This window comes from Haemaphysalis longicornis, unplaced genomic scaffold (genome assembly GCF_048455015.1).
Source record: "Haemaphysalis longicornis isolate Haplotype H1 unplaced genomic scaffold, Haemaphysalis longicornis Haplotype H1 scaffold_14, whole genome shotgun sequence".
NCBI classification, from domain to species: Eukaryota; Metazoa; Arthropoda; class Arachnida; order Ixodida; family Ixodidae; genus Haemaphysalis; species Haemaphysalis longicornis.
The window spans coordinates 18,629,355-18,647,558 of record NW_027526245.1 but is presented as its reverse complement, the minus strand read 5'-3'; the positions used below and the strand labels follow the sequence as shown (position 1 = coordinate 18,647,558).

Below are 18,204 nucleotides of genomic sequence, written 5' to 3'. Positions count from 1 at the left end.
AGCGAACACTCTCGCCCAACATCTGCGGGCGCGTGGCGCAGCGCACTCTCACTCCGCCGGTGGGCGGCGCTGCGCGCGGCGCAAGCGCGCTGTGCGCATGCGCAGCGCCCTCTCTCTCCGCGGACTCCTCTCCTTCCCCTTATGAAAATTTCTATGTCCAGTCAAAAGACAGTCTGCGTCCCGAAGGAAACAGACTGCGTGCGTCCCGTGTGTTTCCTCTGTGTTGGAATTTCGCCACCGACTTTCTGCGTCCTCCAAGTGTCCCGTGTGTTTCCGTCCTCCATGCGTCCAGTCTATCTCCCAAAGGCAACACAGACACCATACGGCCTTTGTGTGTCCCCTATATGTCTTGAAGGTAACAGACCGCATTCGTCCCTTGTGTGTCCCCTGTATTGAAATTTCGCCAGCGACTTTCTGCGTCCTCTAAGAATCCTTTATGTTTCCGTCCTCTACGTATCCCACAAGCTTCCACCTTTTGAGTGCCCTTTGCATGCTGTCAAATAACAGCGCCCAACAGCCAGCTGCATGTGGAAAATGTCAGCCAGCTCCACAGTCACCATTTCATGCTGCAGTTTCTGTAAGAGCAAGCTGACAAAAATCACATGAATCACATGACTCTTGCAAACCTGACTATTTTATTCAGGTTGGATCCATACGTGCTGCTGCCGCCTGCCACACCAGGTGTCTCCTCATCTTTACCCCTCACAGGACGGGATGGCCACTGCCACACTTGAACCTGAAATGACAAACGCATTGATCGCATATGAAGGGGTTTAAACAAACACGTCTCAAACATTTGCTGGTTATGCTTATAAATATAAAGGAGTGTTTCCATACAAAATTAAACCAAGTATTCTGAAAGAGAAGGTACAACTTCTAGGTTGCAAAATTAGCCACAAAATTTAGACCACATAAATTAACTAATGAGCTTACGAACATCAAATATGACATACTGTTACATAGGCAACACAACCCTGAAATAAGTACTGTTTAGATTCACGGCCTCCTCATGACGGGCATTTATACAGCCTCGCAAGAACATTTGAGATGAGATTATTGCAGCAGCACTGTGGGAACAAAGCAATATGGGGGGGGGGCAGGGAAGGCAACATAAAATTGCATGAACATGCTAAGACAGGCATTGATCAGTCGTCATCATGAGTAGTTGCTTGTGTCTACGCGTTCTTTGGAACCTATAAAGGCAGCAGTTTTATTGTGCATTTCGTTTACGAGACAGCACTTGCATTGTCTAGTTTGTCTGTGCTTGCTTACAAAAAGCAAAATGTACATCACCATGAACAGACCAACCTCTAGGTTGGCTCCTCACATTTTATATTTCCTTGTGTCGATGGGTAGCAGACACGGTAACAGAAATAAAAAACAACCCTAGAAAACCGTGGTGGATAGCACACTTGCACCCATTATTGCCCGCGTGCCACGTGGTCACTCATCCCAACAGATGTACAGTGCACGGAGTGACCCCCAAGCAGCGAAAGCTGGGCGCGGTCGCTCTGTACTTTGTGAAAATACAAGCTACTAGAAAGATTTGACAGATAGCACAAACAGTGCAGGTGCGCCAACTTTGCACCATGGCACAAATTTTTCAACGCACAACAGAAAACGCACCGGTATGTCAGTGACACCGTGGAGGATAAATTCGAAGACAAACCTGGACATCAGTGACAGTGAAAGGGTTAAAGCGATCGAATACAGCAAATTTAATTTCAGGGTTTATGCTTACCAGCAATGAGGAAAGCTACCGCAGTAACTTGAGCTGACTACTCTAACGTGCACTCAAATGCTAAAAACACACAAGCGTTTTTGCATATGTTTGCACACAGAGCATTCATACTGTTCGGAAATAATGCAGGTTTTTCCTACTATAAAAATCATAATATTGCCCCCAACCACGCCATTTGATTTGTTTACAAAATGTTTTGTTACAAGCACCTGGCCACACCCTGCAATCTTATCCTTTTTTAAGGGAACCGTCTTTTTCCCCGTTTTCCTTTGTATGCTGCACCAGCAGACTTGTTTGATATGGAAAAGGTGTTGCTTTGCGATCCCTATCCTAGCTTTTCCTGTTTTTTATTGAAAATGTTCTCGATCTAAATGAATGAGTGCAAAAGAAACCCTGCGGCATTCAATTCGCCAACGCTCATCCATGCACGTCCCTTTGCTGACTCCTTCGAGGTTTGTGTTTTTTTATGTTCACTGCGGAGCACAAGCCGTAATGAACTCCACTTACAGGTCGTGCAGGATAGATAGAAACAGGAGGCAGCCAATTCTTCTGGTAGCTCACAACGTACATCCTCCATGTCAAACACCTGGCCCTGTAAAAATGGAAGTTCAAGTAGTAAACAAGCCATAAATATGAGGTATAATGCCGTGAAATACTCTCTCTGACAGGACATGACAGAATTTCTCTTTTGTAGGTACAAAAAAGGCACCTTCAGTTCTTTCAAGGTAAAAAATAAGTAGAGTGCTCACTGATTGAAACGTGACACTGCGAGCGCGTGGCCGCCAATACATGCAGCGCCGTCCATGGACGCCCGTGGAAGCTAGGTGTTACATTGTATACTGCGAGGATGAGAGCGTGTTGACCGTAGGCTTACTGCTCCTGGTTGGCGATGCGCGGGACTGTGGTTCCCCGCAGCGACAGCAGGGCGCTGCGAGCCTGGAGCGCTTGTAGCCAGGAGCGAGCCTCCAACCGTTAGGCCTGGAGCGAGCCCGACAGTTGTAGCCCGGCTATGCACGCAGCCGATTTCGCGACATAGTAAGCGCTCGCTCTTGTTACGCGTGCCCTTCCGATGTGGCACAGTAGTGTTCATGTAATGCACAGTCATGCTCATCAGAATAAAAGAAACTTCTGTACGCAGGAACACCAAACTTTATTCCAGGATGTAAATTAAAACAGGAAGGACGCCTTTGCAGGCACGTTTGCGTGTGGTGCAGTGCATCAGTACTTCGTCGGCTCTCCTCTTTTTTTTTTAGTTTATATCATGGAATAAAGTTGGCTACTCCTTCGTGCAAATGCTCGTTTTATTCAGATAAGCGTGACTTTGCCTTACATGCAAATTATTTGTATCGCATCGGAACGGCACGTGTAACAACAGCGCGCGAGCACACGATGTCGCGACATTGGCTGCGCAGAACGCCAGGCCGCTACCACCGCTGCACAAACACACTCCTGCGCTCCAGGCTCGCAGCGTACCGCTGTCGCTGCGGGGAACCACTGCCCCGCTTATTGGTAACCAGAAGCAGCAAGCTTATGGTCAAAACACTCTCATCCTCGTGGTATACCACAATGCAACACCTAGCTTCCACGGGCGTCCACTGGCGGCGCTGCATGTAGCGCAGGCCACGGATTTCCACTGTGCAAGCATATTCTCTGGTCCAGAGGGTGCGAAACAAGGTTACGGCTTCCATACTTGTGGAGCGAGCACTGTTTCTCGAAACGATTATTTTCTCGCTGAACAAAAACAAGCCAGGTTTAAATACGGTAAAAACAAACCAAAAGCAGAAAGCGGCTTGCCGCGGTTATGGTGGCACCATCTAGGTTGACTAACGGTAAAGAAGGCTTCCCAATCGGCTGCAGAGCAGTCGGTTACTGTGATGTCATTGCAGACCCTTAAAATGCACGATTTAGCGGGAAAACCAAAATTTTAACTTCAATTAATTAATTTCTCAGTGAATAAAGCATTGTTTGCATTTGGACAAGTGCTGGGGGCACCATAACACACGAAATCTTTCAAATAACACAAACTTGTATTTTGTCTTCATGGAGCCATTAAAATTCTCTGAGGCACATGGTGAACTTCTCAGCGTGCCAATACCACCAAGGGGTAGGCAAGTTGAAATGCTGACAAAACGAAAAAACGGGATGGCGAAGGAGCACGGTGGCAAGCCCATGCCCTGTTTAATCTTTTTCGCACCGTGATTGTATCCCCATCACATGCATATTTTTAAGAATCAACACGTTCAACCCATGCTCAACATGTTACGGTAAACACAATTTATGCAAGCCAGCTACAAATAACGTCACACCACACAAGAATTTCTGTCTGATCATGACGATGCTGGATGAGCTTAGGAAGGTGGAAAAATTTCTTGCATTTAAACAGTGAAAGCTGCCCTGTGACTGCACCAGCAATGCAGGCTGGAACAGCATGTTTTCAAGCTGCGACGTCTAAGCAATTATCTGGTCAAATGTTCACTGCCTAAAGACCTTGTGCATGCGGTACTACTTATAAAGTTGCTAGCAATGCCTAATGTTGAAAATTCAACGTATATGCAACTCTTACGTATTATAACTACAAATGTAATGCAGCCTCCTTGCATTTCTTTACCCGTAAACTAAAACTACCCGTTAGAACAATGCTAAGCCGCCTACGTCCTGTAAAAAATATACTGTGGGTCAACTGCCTCCTAAAAAAAAAAAATCAGGGAGTGGGCGTTTTGTTTTACAACCATTAACGCAGTTTTCTTTTTCTTTTTTTTTTTTTTCATGCAACAAGCTTTAGCGGTCGAATCCACCCAAGCCAAGCGGCGGCCGCTGGGCCGTCAGCATAACATTTTCGTTGCCGGCAATGGCAAGGGGGTCGATCACTCACACAGCATACTGGCCGCCTCATGATTTACCAGCGCAAATTAAACAGGACGAGAGAGGAGTACACAACACGAGCGCTCGTGTTGTGTACTCCTCTCTCGTCCCGTTTAATTTACGCTGGTAAATCATGAATGTATACCAACTAGCCCAGTTCTCGACCTTGTTGCACTTTAATACTGGCCGCCGCTCCTGGAAGCCCATTCATGTGACCGCGCCGACGCAGCCGCTAATTTACAATAAAAGCTAAAAATTAATCGGCGCTAAAACAGGGACAGGCATTATTACAGGGACAGGGATTATTAGACAAGCAGGGGATAACTGCGTGAGTACTCCGTCCTTATCGCTGACTGATAAAGAAGTGGCTTTTTTAAACACGTGATGCATTTAGACGTGACAATTGCTTCTCGTTTTTAGGTTTTTAGTTTTGTGTATATAGGCAGCATCTTTTTCAATAAATTCTAGTTGGAAGTTCGGCACCGTGTTGTGAGTTACGTGTTCCTCTCGTCCCTGTTTTAGCGCCGATTAATTTTTAGCAGTATGTACCAACTCGCCCACATCAAGCTTTTGTTACAATAAAAGAAGCGCGGCGAGCCGAACACCAAGGAAAATACTCAACACGTTTAACAAAACGGAGCTGCGGCAACGCGTAAGAAAATTTTAACATGCACCACGATAAACAATCACTTACGGCAGAACACGCAGCATTTTTCACACGTCGCGTCGACAGACTGGAACTTGCAGTAGAGACTCTTGATTCACGTAGGCACGCACAACTTGTCAGGTCAAATGTCAAATGGCGACTTGTCAAATGGCGACCTCGATGTGCGTTTGCTACAGCAGCGCAGTACGGCGACGACACAGGCGCTTTGCCAGCACTCACGATGTTTCAGGTGGCACAAGAGCACTAACACGTAATATTACGGCAGGAGGAGCACGTACTAATTCACGTAACACCAGCAAATCGAAAACAAACCACCAAAACCACGCACAACGAACCAGCCACGACTTTTCTTGCGCACCTATAACAATGACTGCATATATGCTAGCCTAGACTAGACTTATTACTACAGTTAGCTATCTAGCAGTCATAGAGTTTTAGCAATTACTTGGTTACTTCATGATCATCCCTGAAGCAAACTAGGCAAACGCCATTATAGAATTTTGTTAAAGTTGATAATTGCAAACATATATATAATGGCAGTATATTTTCTTGATGCGGGCAACGTCTTTTGTTGTCGTAAGTTGTTGCTACTCAAAAGCAAATAAAAATGGATTAACAAACAAAGTTACTATCATCGTCATCTACATCTAGATTGACTGTTTTGTGTTTTGTTCAGCGTCCAAGCATTCACTGTTTGTGGGCTTTTCACACACAGAACGGCCGGATAAAAAAATTATTCCCCGCAGATATACGCAAACACACGCGCACACGCATACGCATACACACGCGCACACACACACACCCACCCACACACACACACACACACACGCTCGCGCGCACACACACACACACACACACACACACACACACACACACACACACACACGCACGCACGCACGCACGCACGCACGCACGCACGCACGCAAAATCACCGTTTGTCAAATCCACGCAGGCAAACAATTTACTCAAAGGGAGCCTTAGCAAAACTATGTAAGCTCAAATATTTATACCTACGTTTAACAGCCCGTCCCGCTCTGTTTTGGTGGCTTGGAGGTTAAGTACTCGTCTACTAACCGAAAGGACAGCGGTTCGTAACCTGCTAAGTGATCTTTTTTTTTTTTTAAACCATGTTTTAATTGAAGTTTTTCTGCCTTAGGTTATATTTTGACATTGTTGTTGCTCTTGTTGCTCTCGTCTGGCTGTGTCCCTTTTTTTTCTGTCGCAATATATTTCTACCGCAAGCTCTACCCCAATAAACAGTACACCGCTTCAGCATTTAGTTGCAAGGATGAGCCATTTTAGAACGACCCTGAAGGAAAACACCGACTAGGACAATCGGAAGCCACTTTTTAGGTTGTTTTTGTTTTCATTGCTTCGTTTTCTATTCGGCTTTTTGTGTTCTTTTTACTTTTTCTGGTCTGTATATTCTTCTCCCTCCCACTTTTTTTTCGTAATGGGAGGGACGAGGCACTTCGAACAGCCTCGTTCAATATGTATCCTTCTTACGCCACTGTTTCATACAAACGTAGCAGTTCGTAATATTAATTCTGCGAATTTATCAGACCTCACTAGCACGAAATAATGTATACAGTGCTGCAGAATTTCCACAAACCATCGGCATTGTTTCTTACCATCTCTAGCCAAGCCAAAAAACTTAACCTTTCGAGTATAATTAAGGCTTACATGCTCGACTTTATGTTTACTTAAGGAAGCACAGCACGATTGTTTAGTTTACGGCTCTTCAGAAAAAGAATGTAAGGCAACAAATAGTTATACTTCCACCCAATGTCCTAGAGGCAACACAAAAGACACAAGCCAGTCTTTTGACTTCATTTTGCCTTCAGTACATACATAAGAAACAGCATTACGGCACACAGAAAAAGAATTAAGACAGCAAATTCAAGTTCTATCTTCCACCCTTTGTCCTAGAGGCAACACAGGGGAAACAGGCCAAAGTCTTTTGACTTCATTTTGCCTTGAGTACACACATGGGCAATAGCACTGCGGAACTCAGAAAGAGAAGAAAGCAAGTGAGTTTTAAAGTTTCATACTTCTCATCCGAAATAAAATCTTCGTATAAAAATTTAAACTTCGTCTTTACCATAGTACATATAAAGGTAAAACATCATGGCTGTTTATCCGGCAGTCTATAAAAAGTACACAGCCTGCTTATGTCCTAGAGGTAACACAAAGGAAAAGTCAAAAGAAAGGCCACACAGTCAACATGCAGGAGACACAAAGTAAACAGAAAGGAAAAGTTCATTTTCATAAGGGTCGGGCGCGCTGCGCATATAAGCGGAGTGCCGCGCTCCGGCCGGTCTCTCAGTCGACGGTCGTACGAGCTACGCTTGCTCTCTCTCTGTCTCTCTCTCTCGCATTACCCGACGATTAATCACGCAATTCGATAATCGATCCAACGGAAACGCACAATGGAACACCCTTCAGCGTCGCATCACACCAGGGTTCCCGCGAGGGGAGGGGGGCGTAATTTTTCCTTATTATTTTTTATGACTAGGCTTCACGATTGTCACGTGACGCTCCCTCGTGCGCCACGGCGACATTTCGTGTTTCCGCGTACCGTCATCTAGCGTAGTTCGATGCAGTCCTTGTGTATTACAACTTGATCACAACCTGACTACACCGGTGTTTTCGCGCGTTGTCTTGTTGCTAGGTAATGTTTGTGCCTGTTTTCAAGTGTTTTGGAGTGTGCTTGCACTGTTTTAGCAGTTTTAGGTAGTTTCCGCACTAATTTTCGCTTGATGGTGGTATGCGCACAGATGGACGCGGAGGGACCTCTGGAGGTCCTAAGGTACTCCGCACCGTTACAGGCGAGGGAGTAGGCCATTTAATTACCGAGTAGTAACTCACGGTCGTAGCCCAGTGATTAAGACGACTAACTCTAGCTCTGTCCGGTCTACCAGGCACAGGTTGAATCCTGCCGGGGCCTGGGTGATTTTTTGCGGTTGTAATGCTATGTGCAAGGACGCGGACGGACATTGCGATGTTCTGAGGTGCTCCGCACCTAAACAAAAGAAAACTCGTTGCTGAGGACGGAGTTCACATAGGCTCGCCTGAGCCTCCTGTGTCACCGGTATCGCGGGCGTAAGTACATTGAAAGCTTTTGTTGGAGGCTCATCATCACCATCAGCCTACTTAGGTCCACTGCAGGACGAAAGCCTTTCACACTGACTTCCAAGCCCTTCTGTTTTGCGCCGTTCGGATGCACTGCTGGCCACTGAACTTAAGGCTCCTGCGCTGGAGTTTGGCGACATGCAGCGCCCCCTAGTGTCCAACGCGCCTAGCTAGTACAAAAGCAGCTGACCCTCGCCGCCCTCCATGTGTATGACCGCAAACTTAGGGAAATAGCCGTTAAAGTGGTGGCAGAGCCTAAACAAAATGATATCCGCTACAACAAGCCGTTTTATCGGCTTTCTTTTGAGGCGAGCTGTCGTGATCGTCGCGGCGTGGGACAGTATTGCCAAGTCGGGTGGTGTGACTTCCTGACGATAATTACCTTTCTTTCTTCTTGCATGCGGTCGACAAAGGAACGCTCACAGGTAGCATAAACACAACGCTGCTCAGCCTGAGGTGACTGCAAAAGGTTGCTTAAGCGGGAACAAGCGGGCGCGAGAAGCACAGCCGATTGCAGGTGACGCTGCTGGCCTGGCATCGCCTTGAAATCGCGTGGAAATTTGGTTTTGTATTTGCGCAAACTAAATGATTCTTGCTTACAGTTTTACGCCACACGGTTTGCGAATGGCAGGGTACACGTATACTAGCGAGTAGGTAAGGCAATACCGTCAAATAAGCAAATTGAGCGCAATTAAAGGACGCCAATCAAGCACCGAATCGCAAGTCCGTTGCCTGCTTAGATATGTACTTTTAAAGTTACATAACAGAGCCGCATACACGGTGCGCGGCCCAAATATTTACATACGATCGTCACTGATTGTGCTGATTATTTTCTAGTGCAGGGGTCGTCGCTAACATTCTGAACGCCGACACGCCAGTTTTTTCCTCAAATGGGGCTACACGGCGAGACAAGAACAGAGAATTAATTGCTTCCAGTTACATTGCACTTCGCCAGATTATTGTCAGATATTATTGGCAATTCGCTGAATTCGCCTTCAAAGCCTCCTCACCCTCCACTCGATTTGCCGTCCAGCCCTTCGCCGTGTCGGCTTTATGTAACTCGGTCCGACACCTCTAAACGTTCCTGACGCCTATTCTAGCTTATTAAGTGCGAAGTGGAAATATACGATGCAAGAGCAAAAATAAATAAAGTGAGAGCGAATAAGAAAACAAAATGGCTCCTCCGTTCGCCCGACCACTTCGTTTTACGGCCACTACTTTGGGGATCACAAAACATACTTCACGCTTCCGACGCTCGCTGAATTTTGTCACTGAGCCACGCAAAAAATTTCGAGCGAGTTCTGCACCGCCTATTCGCAACGACGACGCAAACCAGCAGTGTTTAATGAAAGTGCACGCATAAGTGTGCAGATTCGCAGAAGCACGGCTCACCGCAGCGGAAGAGCCTGCGGTCCGCGAGACTCGCTGGCTTTTACGCTTGATCATCGCTGATTCCGTAACTCTTCTTGTTTGATCGGCAGTTTTTGAAGAGTCATTGTCAAGAAGTGTACTAGTTTAAACAACAAGATTTCACTTCAAATTTTCCTTCACACGACCATCAATCGGTGAACTTGCGAATGGTAGAGTGCCGTCACCGTCCCAGCACTTCCGTCGACGCTGTAAACAGCGCTGCAAATCTTTATTCCCTAATGTCAAGCTGATCGCCGGGAGGACTCGGACGCGTCCGGGATGGGCTGGAGACCATGTCACAAAACAATCTGGAGTATCGAGCTCAATTTGCCTCTGTCAACACGGGATTCTATGGGACCCCCGCAGCTTTGTACTACCCGTAAGTACTGCTCGGAAGCCGGTTTCGCAGCACCCCCTGGGCAGCGTAGGAGCCCTATTTCACCCCTTCTCCTAGGCCCATCTCTTGGTATCCGCTCTGTCAACCTAATAGTCCATCGGTTGTCGGTTCGGCTCACTATGTGGCCAGCCGAAGTCCATTCGTTTTTCTTTACCTGCACTATGATATCATCTAGTCGAGTTTGCCTTCTAGTTGTTTAGTAAGGCGCCAAGTTTCAGCTCCGTATGTCATCACGGGAAGTACGCACTGGTTGTACATTTTTCTCTTGAGTGACAGAGGTAGCTTACTTTTCGTTATTTGGGAGCGCTTGCCGAGTTCTTCCCAACCCATACGTATTCTGCGCCGGATTTCTCTCTCGTGGTGGGGGCGCTGCGAGCGTCAGAGGCGATCGGACGTGCTTCGCATCGGCTCCACACGGGATGAAGAAGATCTGCGGTTCTACTTGCCCCATCTTGACCGGAAACGTGTGTAAAGATTCAGTTTGATCTCCGCTACGACCTGCTGAAAGAATTTTGAAAATCGGTGGACTTTTGGGCATTGTACGCCCACAGTTCCGAAAACCGAGGTGGCGACCGCACTAAGCCTAACGGGCCGGCGTGGTACGGGAGCGGCCTCGGCCGCATCGGCGACTGTTTCGGACTTCATCCGCGAAGAGATGTCGTCATCGGAGCCTCTACCGGACATGGATACTACTCCAGCGGTGGATTGTGATGGACTTTTGGACCGCGGTTCCGGCCGCACGGTTATAACTATGAGTGGAACGCCGCTCGGCGAGGAATCGTCGTCGGAGAGCCACAACGGTTGGGTCGTCGCCACTCGGCGCGGCCGGTCGACTAAGAAGATTTTGCAAGCGCCTTCGCAGCAGGCTAAGCAAACCGGTAAGCGTTCTTCGTCGTCTCAACCTACGAGAGCGCAGTTTGCCCAGAAATTGAACGTCGCCTTTTCGAAAGCGGCTCGCATGCCCAACATGCCTATCGGAGAGCACAAAGTGGTTGTGCGGCCACGTGGCGGCTTGCTGGTAGGGAAGACCGATCCGCTCGAGCTACTTCGGGCTATGGCCGTCGCGGCTAGGATGGAGTCGAACGCCTTTCTTGCGGACATCGTGTGTCCGAACGTAGTGCAGAACATTTTCGTGGTCGGCACGGCCAGCGAAGAACGCGCTGGGCTGTACGACCGCGTGCGGGAGATCGCAATAGGCGGACGCAACTTCGAGATCTTTGCGTACCGCGTGGCGCCGGAGAACACGGCCAAAGGAGTGGTTGACTACATCTCGCAGGCACACTCTGCGGAGGTGATCCACAACGCTGTGGTGAACGAACGCAACCCAACGGCACTGGCAGCGCAGAGAATAGGAAATTCCAAATCGGTAATTATCCTGTTCGAGGGTAACAAAGTCCCCTCGCACGTTATATTCGGGGGCATGATAGTACGGTGCAGACTGTACAGGCAACATAAAGAAGTGTGTCGCACGTGCGGCAAAGTCGGCCACCGAAAGGATGTCTGCCCTAACCCTAACGCGAAAGTGTGCTTCGCATGTGGAAGATCCAACCCGGGTCCAAACCACGAGAAGGAGTGCAGACCGCGCTGCAAGTTGTGTGGAGGCCCGCACGCTTCGGGCACCGGTAACTGTAAGAATAGGTTCAAGACTCCATTCCTAGTCCGCCAGCGCGAGCAAGAGCACAAGATGGCGGCCGAAAAGGCGGCAAAATCTGCCGGCCAGGCGATCAAAGTCCGGTTTCCCGAAGAAGAGGAGTTCCCCGAACTTGGCGCACAAACAACACGTCACAAGAGCCGCAGCGCAAGCCGGGGAAAGAGCAAGGAGAGAGGGAAGAGCAGTGAACGGAAGAGAAGTACGTCACGCAGCTCAAGGTCGTGGGCGACCGTGGCGACCGCGCGCGGCGGCAACGGTGACGCCCCTGGCGGGAATGTCGGGGGCGCCCCTAGCGGCGGCACGCGGGCGGGCGGGGCGCGCGAAACGAACGGCAGACCGGCCATGCCAGCGGCCAAGCAAGCTTCCCCGCAAGGAGAAAGGATGAAGCAATTGGAGAACACTATCCAAGTACTTCAGGAAACTATCAAGAAACAGCAGGAGACTATCGACAAGCTCCTGGCTGCACAAGAACGGCAGAAGGCGACTCCCACGTGGACGCTAGGATCGGCACCGAAGCCGGCCAGCTTTACGGCGCTGGGCGCCAAGCCACCGGTCGAGAAGATCACACTACCAACGGCAACATCATCGCCACCGGCATCACCGAAAATGCCGTCGCCGCCGCGAACGCCGACGTTTAAACCAACACCACCCAAGCTTCAGAAGCGGGCCCCGGCTCCCCTCAACGACAGCGAGGACGAAAGCTTCCAGCAAGAAGAGGACATCACCAACCCGGCGCCGCCATCTAGCGGCGGGTTCGACTACGAAACGAGAATCAGGCAGATGAACGCGCGCCTGGTGATACACGACAGGGAGATTGGCTCCCTCACCGCACGGGTGGGCGCCCTGGAGATCAAAGTCGAGAGAGGATTTGCTGAGGTAAAGAAAGAATTCGCCGAGGTGAAGCAATCCATCGAGGACCTCAAGAACTTCATAGTGACCCAATTCAACATGATTGGTCAAGGAGCCCAAATTCAGATGGAAACCCTACCCAAACATGGATAGACGGCCCCAAGGAGATCGGATAGTGGTGTGGCACTGGAACGCTAACGGCTACCGGTGCCGCAAGGCAGTACTTCAACAGCACCTGCGGTCGCTTGATCAGAAGGAGCTTCCCGACGTGATAGCGATCCAGGAAACACACGCTGAAGACCCCAAGATCACCTCGCTACCGGGTTACCGAGCGTACGCCCGCCCGCCGAGCGCCCGCACCTGTGGGAAAGGCGCCGCGCAGGGCGTGTGCACGTTTGTGAGGAAAGGCATCACGAGCGTAGGCAAGGACGAAATCCTAAACTACAAAGACTCCGCCATCGAAGCCAACGTGACGGAAATCATCATTGCGGGCAAGAAGGGAAGAGGCAAGAACAAGGCTTCGACCACGGTGTACATAGCGAATGTATATAGCAACCCACAGCACGGAAACCAAAGATTCAAGACCCTGTTGCACAAGATCCGCGACGCCGCCCACGGCTCTGGGGCCGCGGCGGTCGTCTGCGGGGACTTCAACGCACCGCACGAGGAACTGGGGTACACCCGCACAACGGTGAAGGGAAGGAGATTACTGGAAGACGCCGAAGAAGCGAGCTTCGAGCTGCTCACCGACCCGGCACAACCAACTCGAATCGGAACGTCGACAGCCAGAGACACCACGCCCGATCTTTCGTTCGTGCACCTGCCGCGAGGCGGGACTGCTCGATGGAAGAACACGGGCTGGAATCTCGGAAGCGACCACCACATCGTCGAAGTCACGATACCGCTCGCCCACGCTCGCGTGGTCGACGGAACGACCAAACGACGTCAGCTCCTCACCGATTGGCACAAGTTCAGGGAAGCCGATCTGGGCGAGGTGGACGACGTGGAGAGATGGTCGGCGAGCCTTGTCTCCGCCGCCAAGGACGCCACGACCGAAGTCGAGGTACCGGAGGAAGCCGATCGGGTGGACCCGCGCCTCGCCCATCTCGTGGAGGCGAGGAGATCGCTACAACGAAGATGGAAAAGACAAAGGCACAACCGAACGCTGCGCAAACGCGTCGCGGCACTCGGGAAGGAAATCGAGCGCTACAGCCGCCAACTATGTGCCCAGCAATGGTATGCCATGTGTAGCGAAGCGGACGGCCAACTCCATAGGGGAGGCACGTGGGCCCTCCTGCGCCACCTCATGGACGAGACCAAGAGTAAGGAACATCAACGACACCGCATGTCGCAGATCCTCCACGCCGCGGCCAACCAGCTAGGCGAGGCGGAGATGCATAAGCGGCTAAACGACAAGTACCTCCCGGCCACAAACCACGTGGAGCATCCGGAATACGACGGCGCGCCCAACCCACTGCTCGACCGCGAGATCGAGGAGTGGGAGGTGCGCCAGGCAACGAACGCCCTGAACTGTCGCTCAGCCGCGGGACCGGACAAAGTGACAAACAAGGCTCTACGTAACATCAGCGACGCTGCAGTCTCGGCCCTGACGAAGTACTTCAACGCCTGCTGGACGAGCGGAAGCCTTCCCAAGCAGTGGAAGACGGCCAAGACTATACTACTGCCCAAGCCCAACAAGCCGCCGGGAATAGAGGGCCTGCGCCCCATCTCGCTCACGTCCTGCGTGGGCAAGGTGTTGGAGCACGTCCTCAACAACCGGTGGCAGCGGTACTTGGAGGAGAACGGTCACTACAACGACTCCATGCTGGGATTCCGGTCTCGCCTGGGGACGCAAGACGCGATGTTGCTGCTGCAACGCGAGGTACTAGAACCAGCCGGAGGCGTTCCGCAGAAAGACAACCGGGCCATTCTCTGCCTGGATCTGCAGAGCGCCTTCGATAAGGTGGAGCACTCGGCCATCCTTGCCTGCGTGGCGAAGCTCAACATGGGCAAGCGCACGTACGACTACGTAAGATCCTTCCTCACTCGTCGCACGGCGAGGCTAGAGGTGGGAGGCGAACGACTCGAAGAGAGGGAGCTAGGAAGCGTCGGAACCCCGCAAGGGTCCGTGATATCCCCGCTTCTATTCAACATCGTGATGATCGACGTCGCCAAGAGCCTTGACGCACTTGGGCCGAAGATCCGGTACTGCATCTATGCCGACGACGTCACGATATGGGCGACGGGCGGCAGCGACGGCGACATCGAGGCCGGACTGCAGGCAGCGATCGACGCCGTGGAGACCACGCTGAGAGACACGGGGCTGAAGTGCTCGCCACAGAAGTCCCAGTTATTGGTGCTCCCACCACCGGGAAGATGGAGAAAGCGGGCCGCGGAAGAAGCGGCATGCAACATAGTCGTCCGAGCCAGCGACGGCACGCCGGTCCCGCACGTCCAGAGCCTCCGAGTACTGGGCATGTACGTGGACGCCCACCGCACGAACGGGACGGCAGCCAACCACATAGTAACGAAGATCGGGATAGCGACGAGACTCGTCAAGAGGGTCACGTCGAGGTCCCGAGGAATCCGAGAAGCGAGCCTCCTGCGACTGCTGCAGGCATTTGCAGTTAGCCACGCAGCATACGCGGGGGCATTTCACAAGTGGACGGAAGCGGAGAGGAAGCGAATCGATGCGGCCATCCGCAAGGCGTATGCGGGTGCCATGGGCCTGCTCAATGGCACCAAGACGACGGCCTTGCTATCTCTGGGAGCGCACAACACGCTCTCGGAGATCGGCGAAGCCCAACGTACTGCTCAATTGACGCGCCTGGGCCGCACCGCGGTCGGCAGGCGGCTGCTGGAACGAGTGGGCCTGTCCTCCCCCGAGGAACAAGACCACGAAACGTCTCCACTCACGGAGTCAACCATGCGGAGACTGGTGGTGTATCCGCTGCCAAAGAACATGGGTCCCGGCGAAAGCGAGGGACGACGAGCGGCGCGAGCCAGGGCGCTGCTGCTGCAACATCAGAACGACGAGGGCGCCGTCTACGTGGACGTGGCCAAAGTCAGGAACAAGGACGCCTACGTGGCGGCGGCGGTCGCCGCAACGACGGGCAAGATCGTCACGTCATGCAGCGTGCGTACGCGGAGCGCGAGCCAGGCCGAGGAGATGGCGATAGCCTTGGCGGCGCGCTCCCCGGGCGTGCGGACAATACTCAGTGACAGCAAGACGGCCATCCGTAGCTTCTCGCGCGGAGCCGTGTGCGGGGCGGCTGCTAGGGCGCTGGCAAGCGACGAGTCCAAGTCGAGGCTGACACTAAAATGGTTCCCGGCCCACATGGGTAGGGACGTGATACCAGGATCTCCGAACCGCAACGAGGAGGCGGATGCCGCGGCCCGTGGTCTCGCCACGTGCCGGACCGCGGCCGCGCCCGCCTCCGAAGACGCGACGGCGACCGAAGAAGGCGAGGAGCATCTGCTTGATTACGGCGACATCCTCGCGTGGTACAGGGAGCAACGGCGTGGCTTCCCGCCTCCGCACAGGGATCTTACTCGGTGGGAGGCGGTGAGGTTGCGCCAGCTCCAAACCGAGACTGTGCTGACCCCATCGCTAGCGCGACACGTGTGCCCCGAACTCTACGTGAGTGAAATGTGCAGTGTGTGCGCGAGCGCGAGAGCCACCCTGGCTCACATACTCTGGGGATGTGACGCAGACAGCGCGGACGGTCCGGTATTACCGCCGCAAGTAGAACAGCGTGTGGGGTCTACGGACCCAGAAGACCAGCGAAGGGCCGTCCGGCAGCTCGAGGCCGCACTGGCGCTGCAAAGGCGAAAGGGGGACACCCTCAGTAACCCGAGCGGCGCCGGGGCACGAAGGCCTTAAGGTCTAGGCCCGCGTGACACTAGGACTTCTAGTGTAACGTGAGATAGGGTGAACCCCGCGCCCTGCGCGGCCGGAGGGAATCCCGCATGCTGGAACCCAATAAAGTCTACTCTCTCTCTCTCTCTTCTCTCTCGTGGTTGGTGTCGGCACTAACTGTGTGTCCGAGGTAGTGATAGTCTTTTACTTCTTCTAGCGTTCCGTTTCCTAAGCCGAAGGGGACGTTGCGTTCTCGGCTTGCTTATTCATCATTTTTTACATTTATTCATGATTGTTTTCAGCCCCACTGCCGTGATTTCTGATTTTAGTTGCTCAAGCATTTTTTGAAGGAGTTCCGCCGTCTCCTTCAACAAGACAATGTCATCTGCAAGCCTCAGATGATTCAAGTGTTCTCCGTGTATCCTTATCCCTGTGTTTTCCCCGTCCAGATTTCTGAATACCCCCTTCAGACATGCTGTGAAAAGTTTTGGCGAGGTTACTCCCTTTCGCATCGGAAATTTGTCGCTTTGCTTCCGGTAATGTCCTGCGGTTGTGTCATCACTGCAACAACCCTGTCTCTTCTGTTGGTTTTACTTTTACGCGTGCGTATGCGTCACCATGATGGATATCGTTTGAAATCATTACCGCAATTGGGACCTTTTAACCACGCTGCTTTTTTATGCATCTTTGTGCTATCTGGTATTTCCTTTGTACTCAAAGCGGTACTTAAATTTATTTTGCATTCGCTGCATTGTTTCTTTGCTTGCATCTAGCATACCTAGATCCTCTTAGAAATTGCTTCGGCCCTGGTAGTAATAAAAACCCGCATAAACAAAATAAAACTAAAATGTATATGTCTGTACGAGGGCATTGTCACCGTATGTCGGTGAATGTTGGTCGCGGGGTGGCTAAAGAAAATTCCCCCATTTTTCTCCCTTTTCAACATTTCAGGATCGCTGAGCGTCGGAAGCGTTACTGGGCGTCCCGAGGCGTGCGAGATGCTGGCTTCCTACAGTTCCTCCGCAACACGCTTCGCATGTACTACACGGTGAGCGTTGCGCGCGCTCCTTGTCGTGGCCTCCAGCTGGGGCAGTCGTGCGTGCATGGCACCGCGAAAGTTCTTGCAAGTAGGGATGCATGCTGAACCACAGCGCAAGCAATCGAGGCAAGGACGAAAGACAGGAAGAACAAAGCGTAGACTTGGAACTGATTTTACTTCCTCCGGAAATGCAATATATAAACAGAACAGATGACGAGGCAACAAAAACCCCAAAACAGGGCACAGAAAAGAAGCCAGAAAACTACTCGTGCCATCTTCAGATAGTCCATCTTGACCAAACACATCAGGGAGCATTGGGTAAGCGTGGAATCAAATATACTTCCGAATAAAGATGTGGCCTAGTTGAATAGGGTTCGTTCCGACAGCTGGTACGTGCGCGGCTTACTTAGGAAACGATAGTGCAAGATACAGGACGAAAAAACACCGTACAACAAACCGGCGCTAACTTGCAGTTAAAATTTATTTGAAGAAACACAGGTTTTTATGCAAGCCTTTGAAGGTAAGTTGCGCTTGATGTGAACACAGAGACAGACACGAAAAAAACGTCTACTTGACAAGAAGACGGCGCACTAAAAC

The 18,204-nt window shown here is 51.3% G+C and overlaps 1 protein-coding gene and 1 long non-coding RNA gene across 3 annotated transcripts in view; one reads left to right on the top strand and one right to left on the bottom strand.

Annotated features, from left to right (window-relative positions):
- The window catches only part of LOC144164991 (cytochrome P450 3A16-like), a 199,170-nt gene that overhangs the window by 18,449 nt on the left and 162,517 nt on the right, over window positions 1-18,204 (top strand). For both annotated transcript variants that reach the window (XM_077695174.1, XM_077695172.1), the window contains exon 2: window positions 17,520-17,616. In XM_077695174.1, the coding sequence (XP_077551300.1) occupies window positions 17,520-17,616 (97 nt within the window). The remainder of the gene's footprint in view (window positions 1-17,519; window positions 17,617-18,204) is intronic.
- On the bottom strand, window positions 627-5,633 carry LOC144164990 (uncharacterized). The gene is made up of 3 exons (XR_013321295.1): window positions 5,298-5,633; window positions 2,249-2,333; window positions 627-736 (listed from the first exon to the last, which is right to left on the bottom strand). It is a non-coding gene; the product is annotated as an uncharacterized LOC144164990 (long non-coding RNA).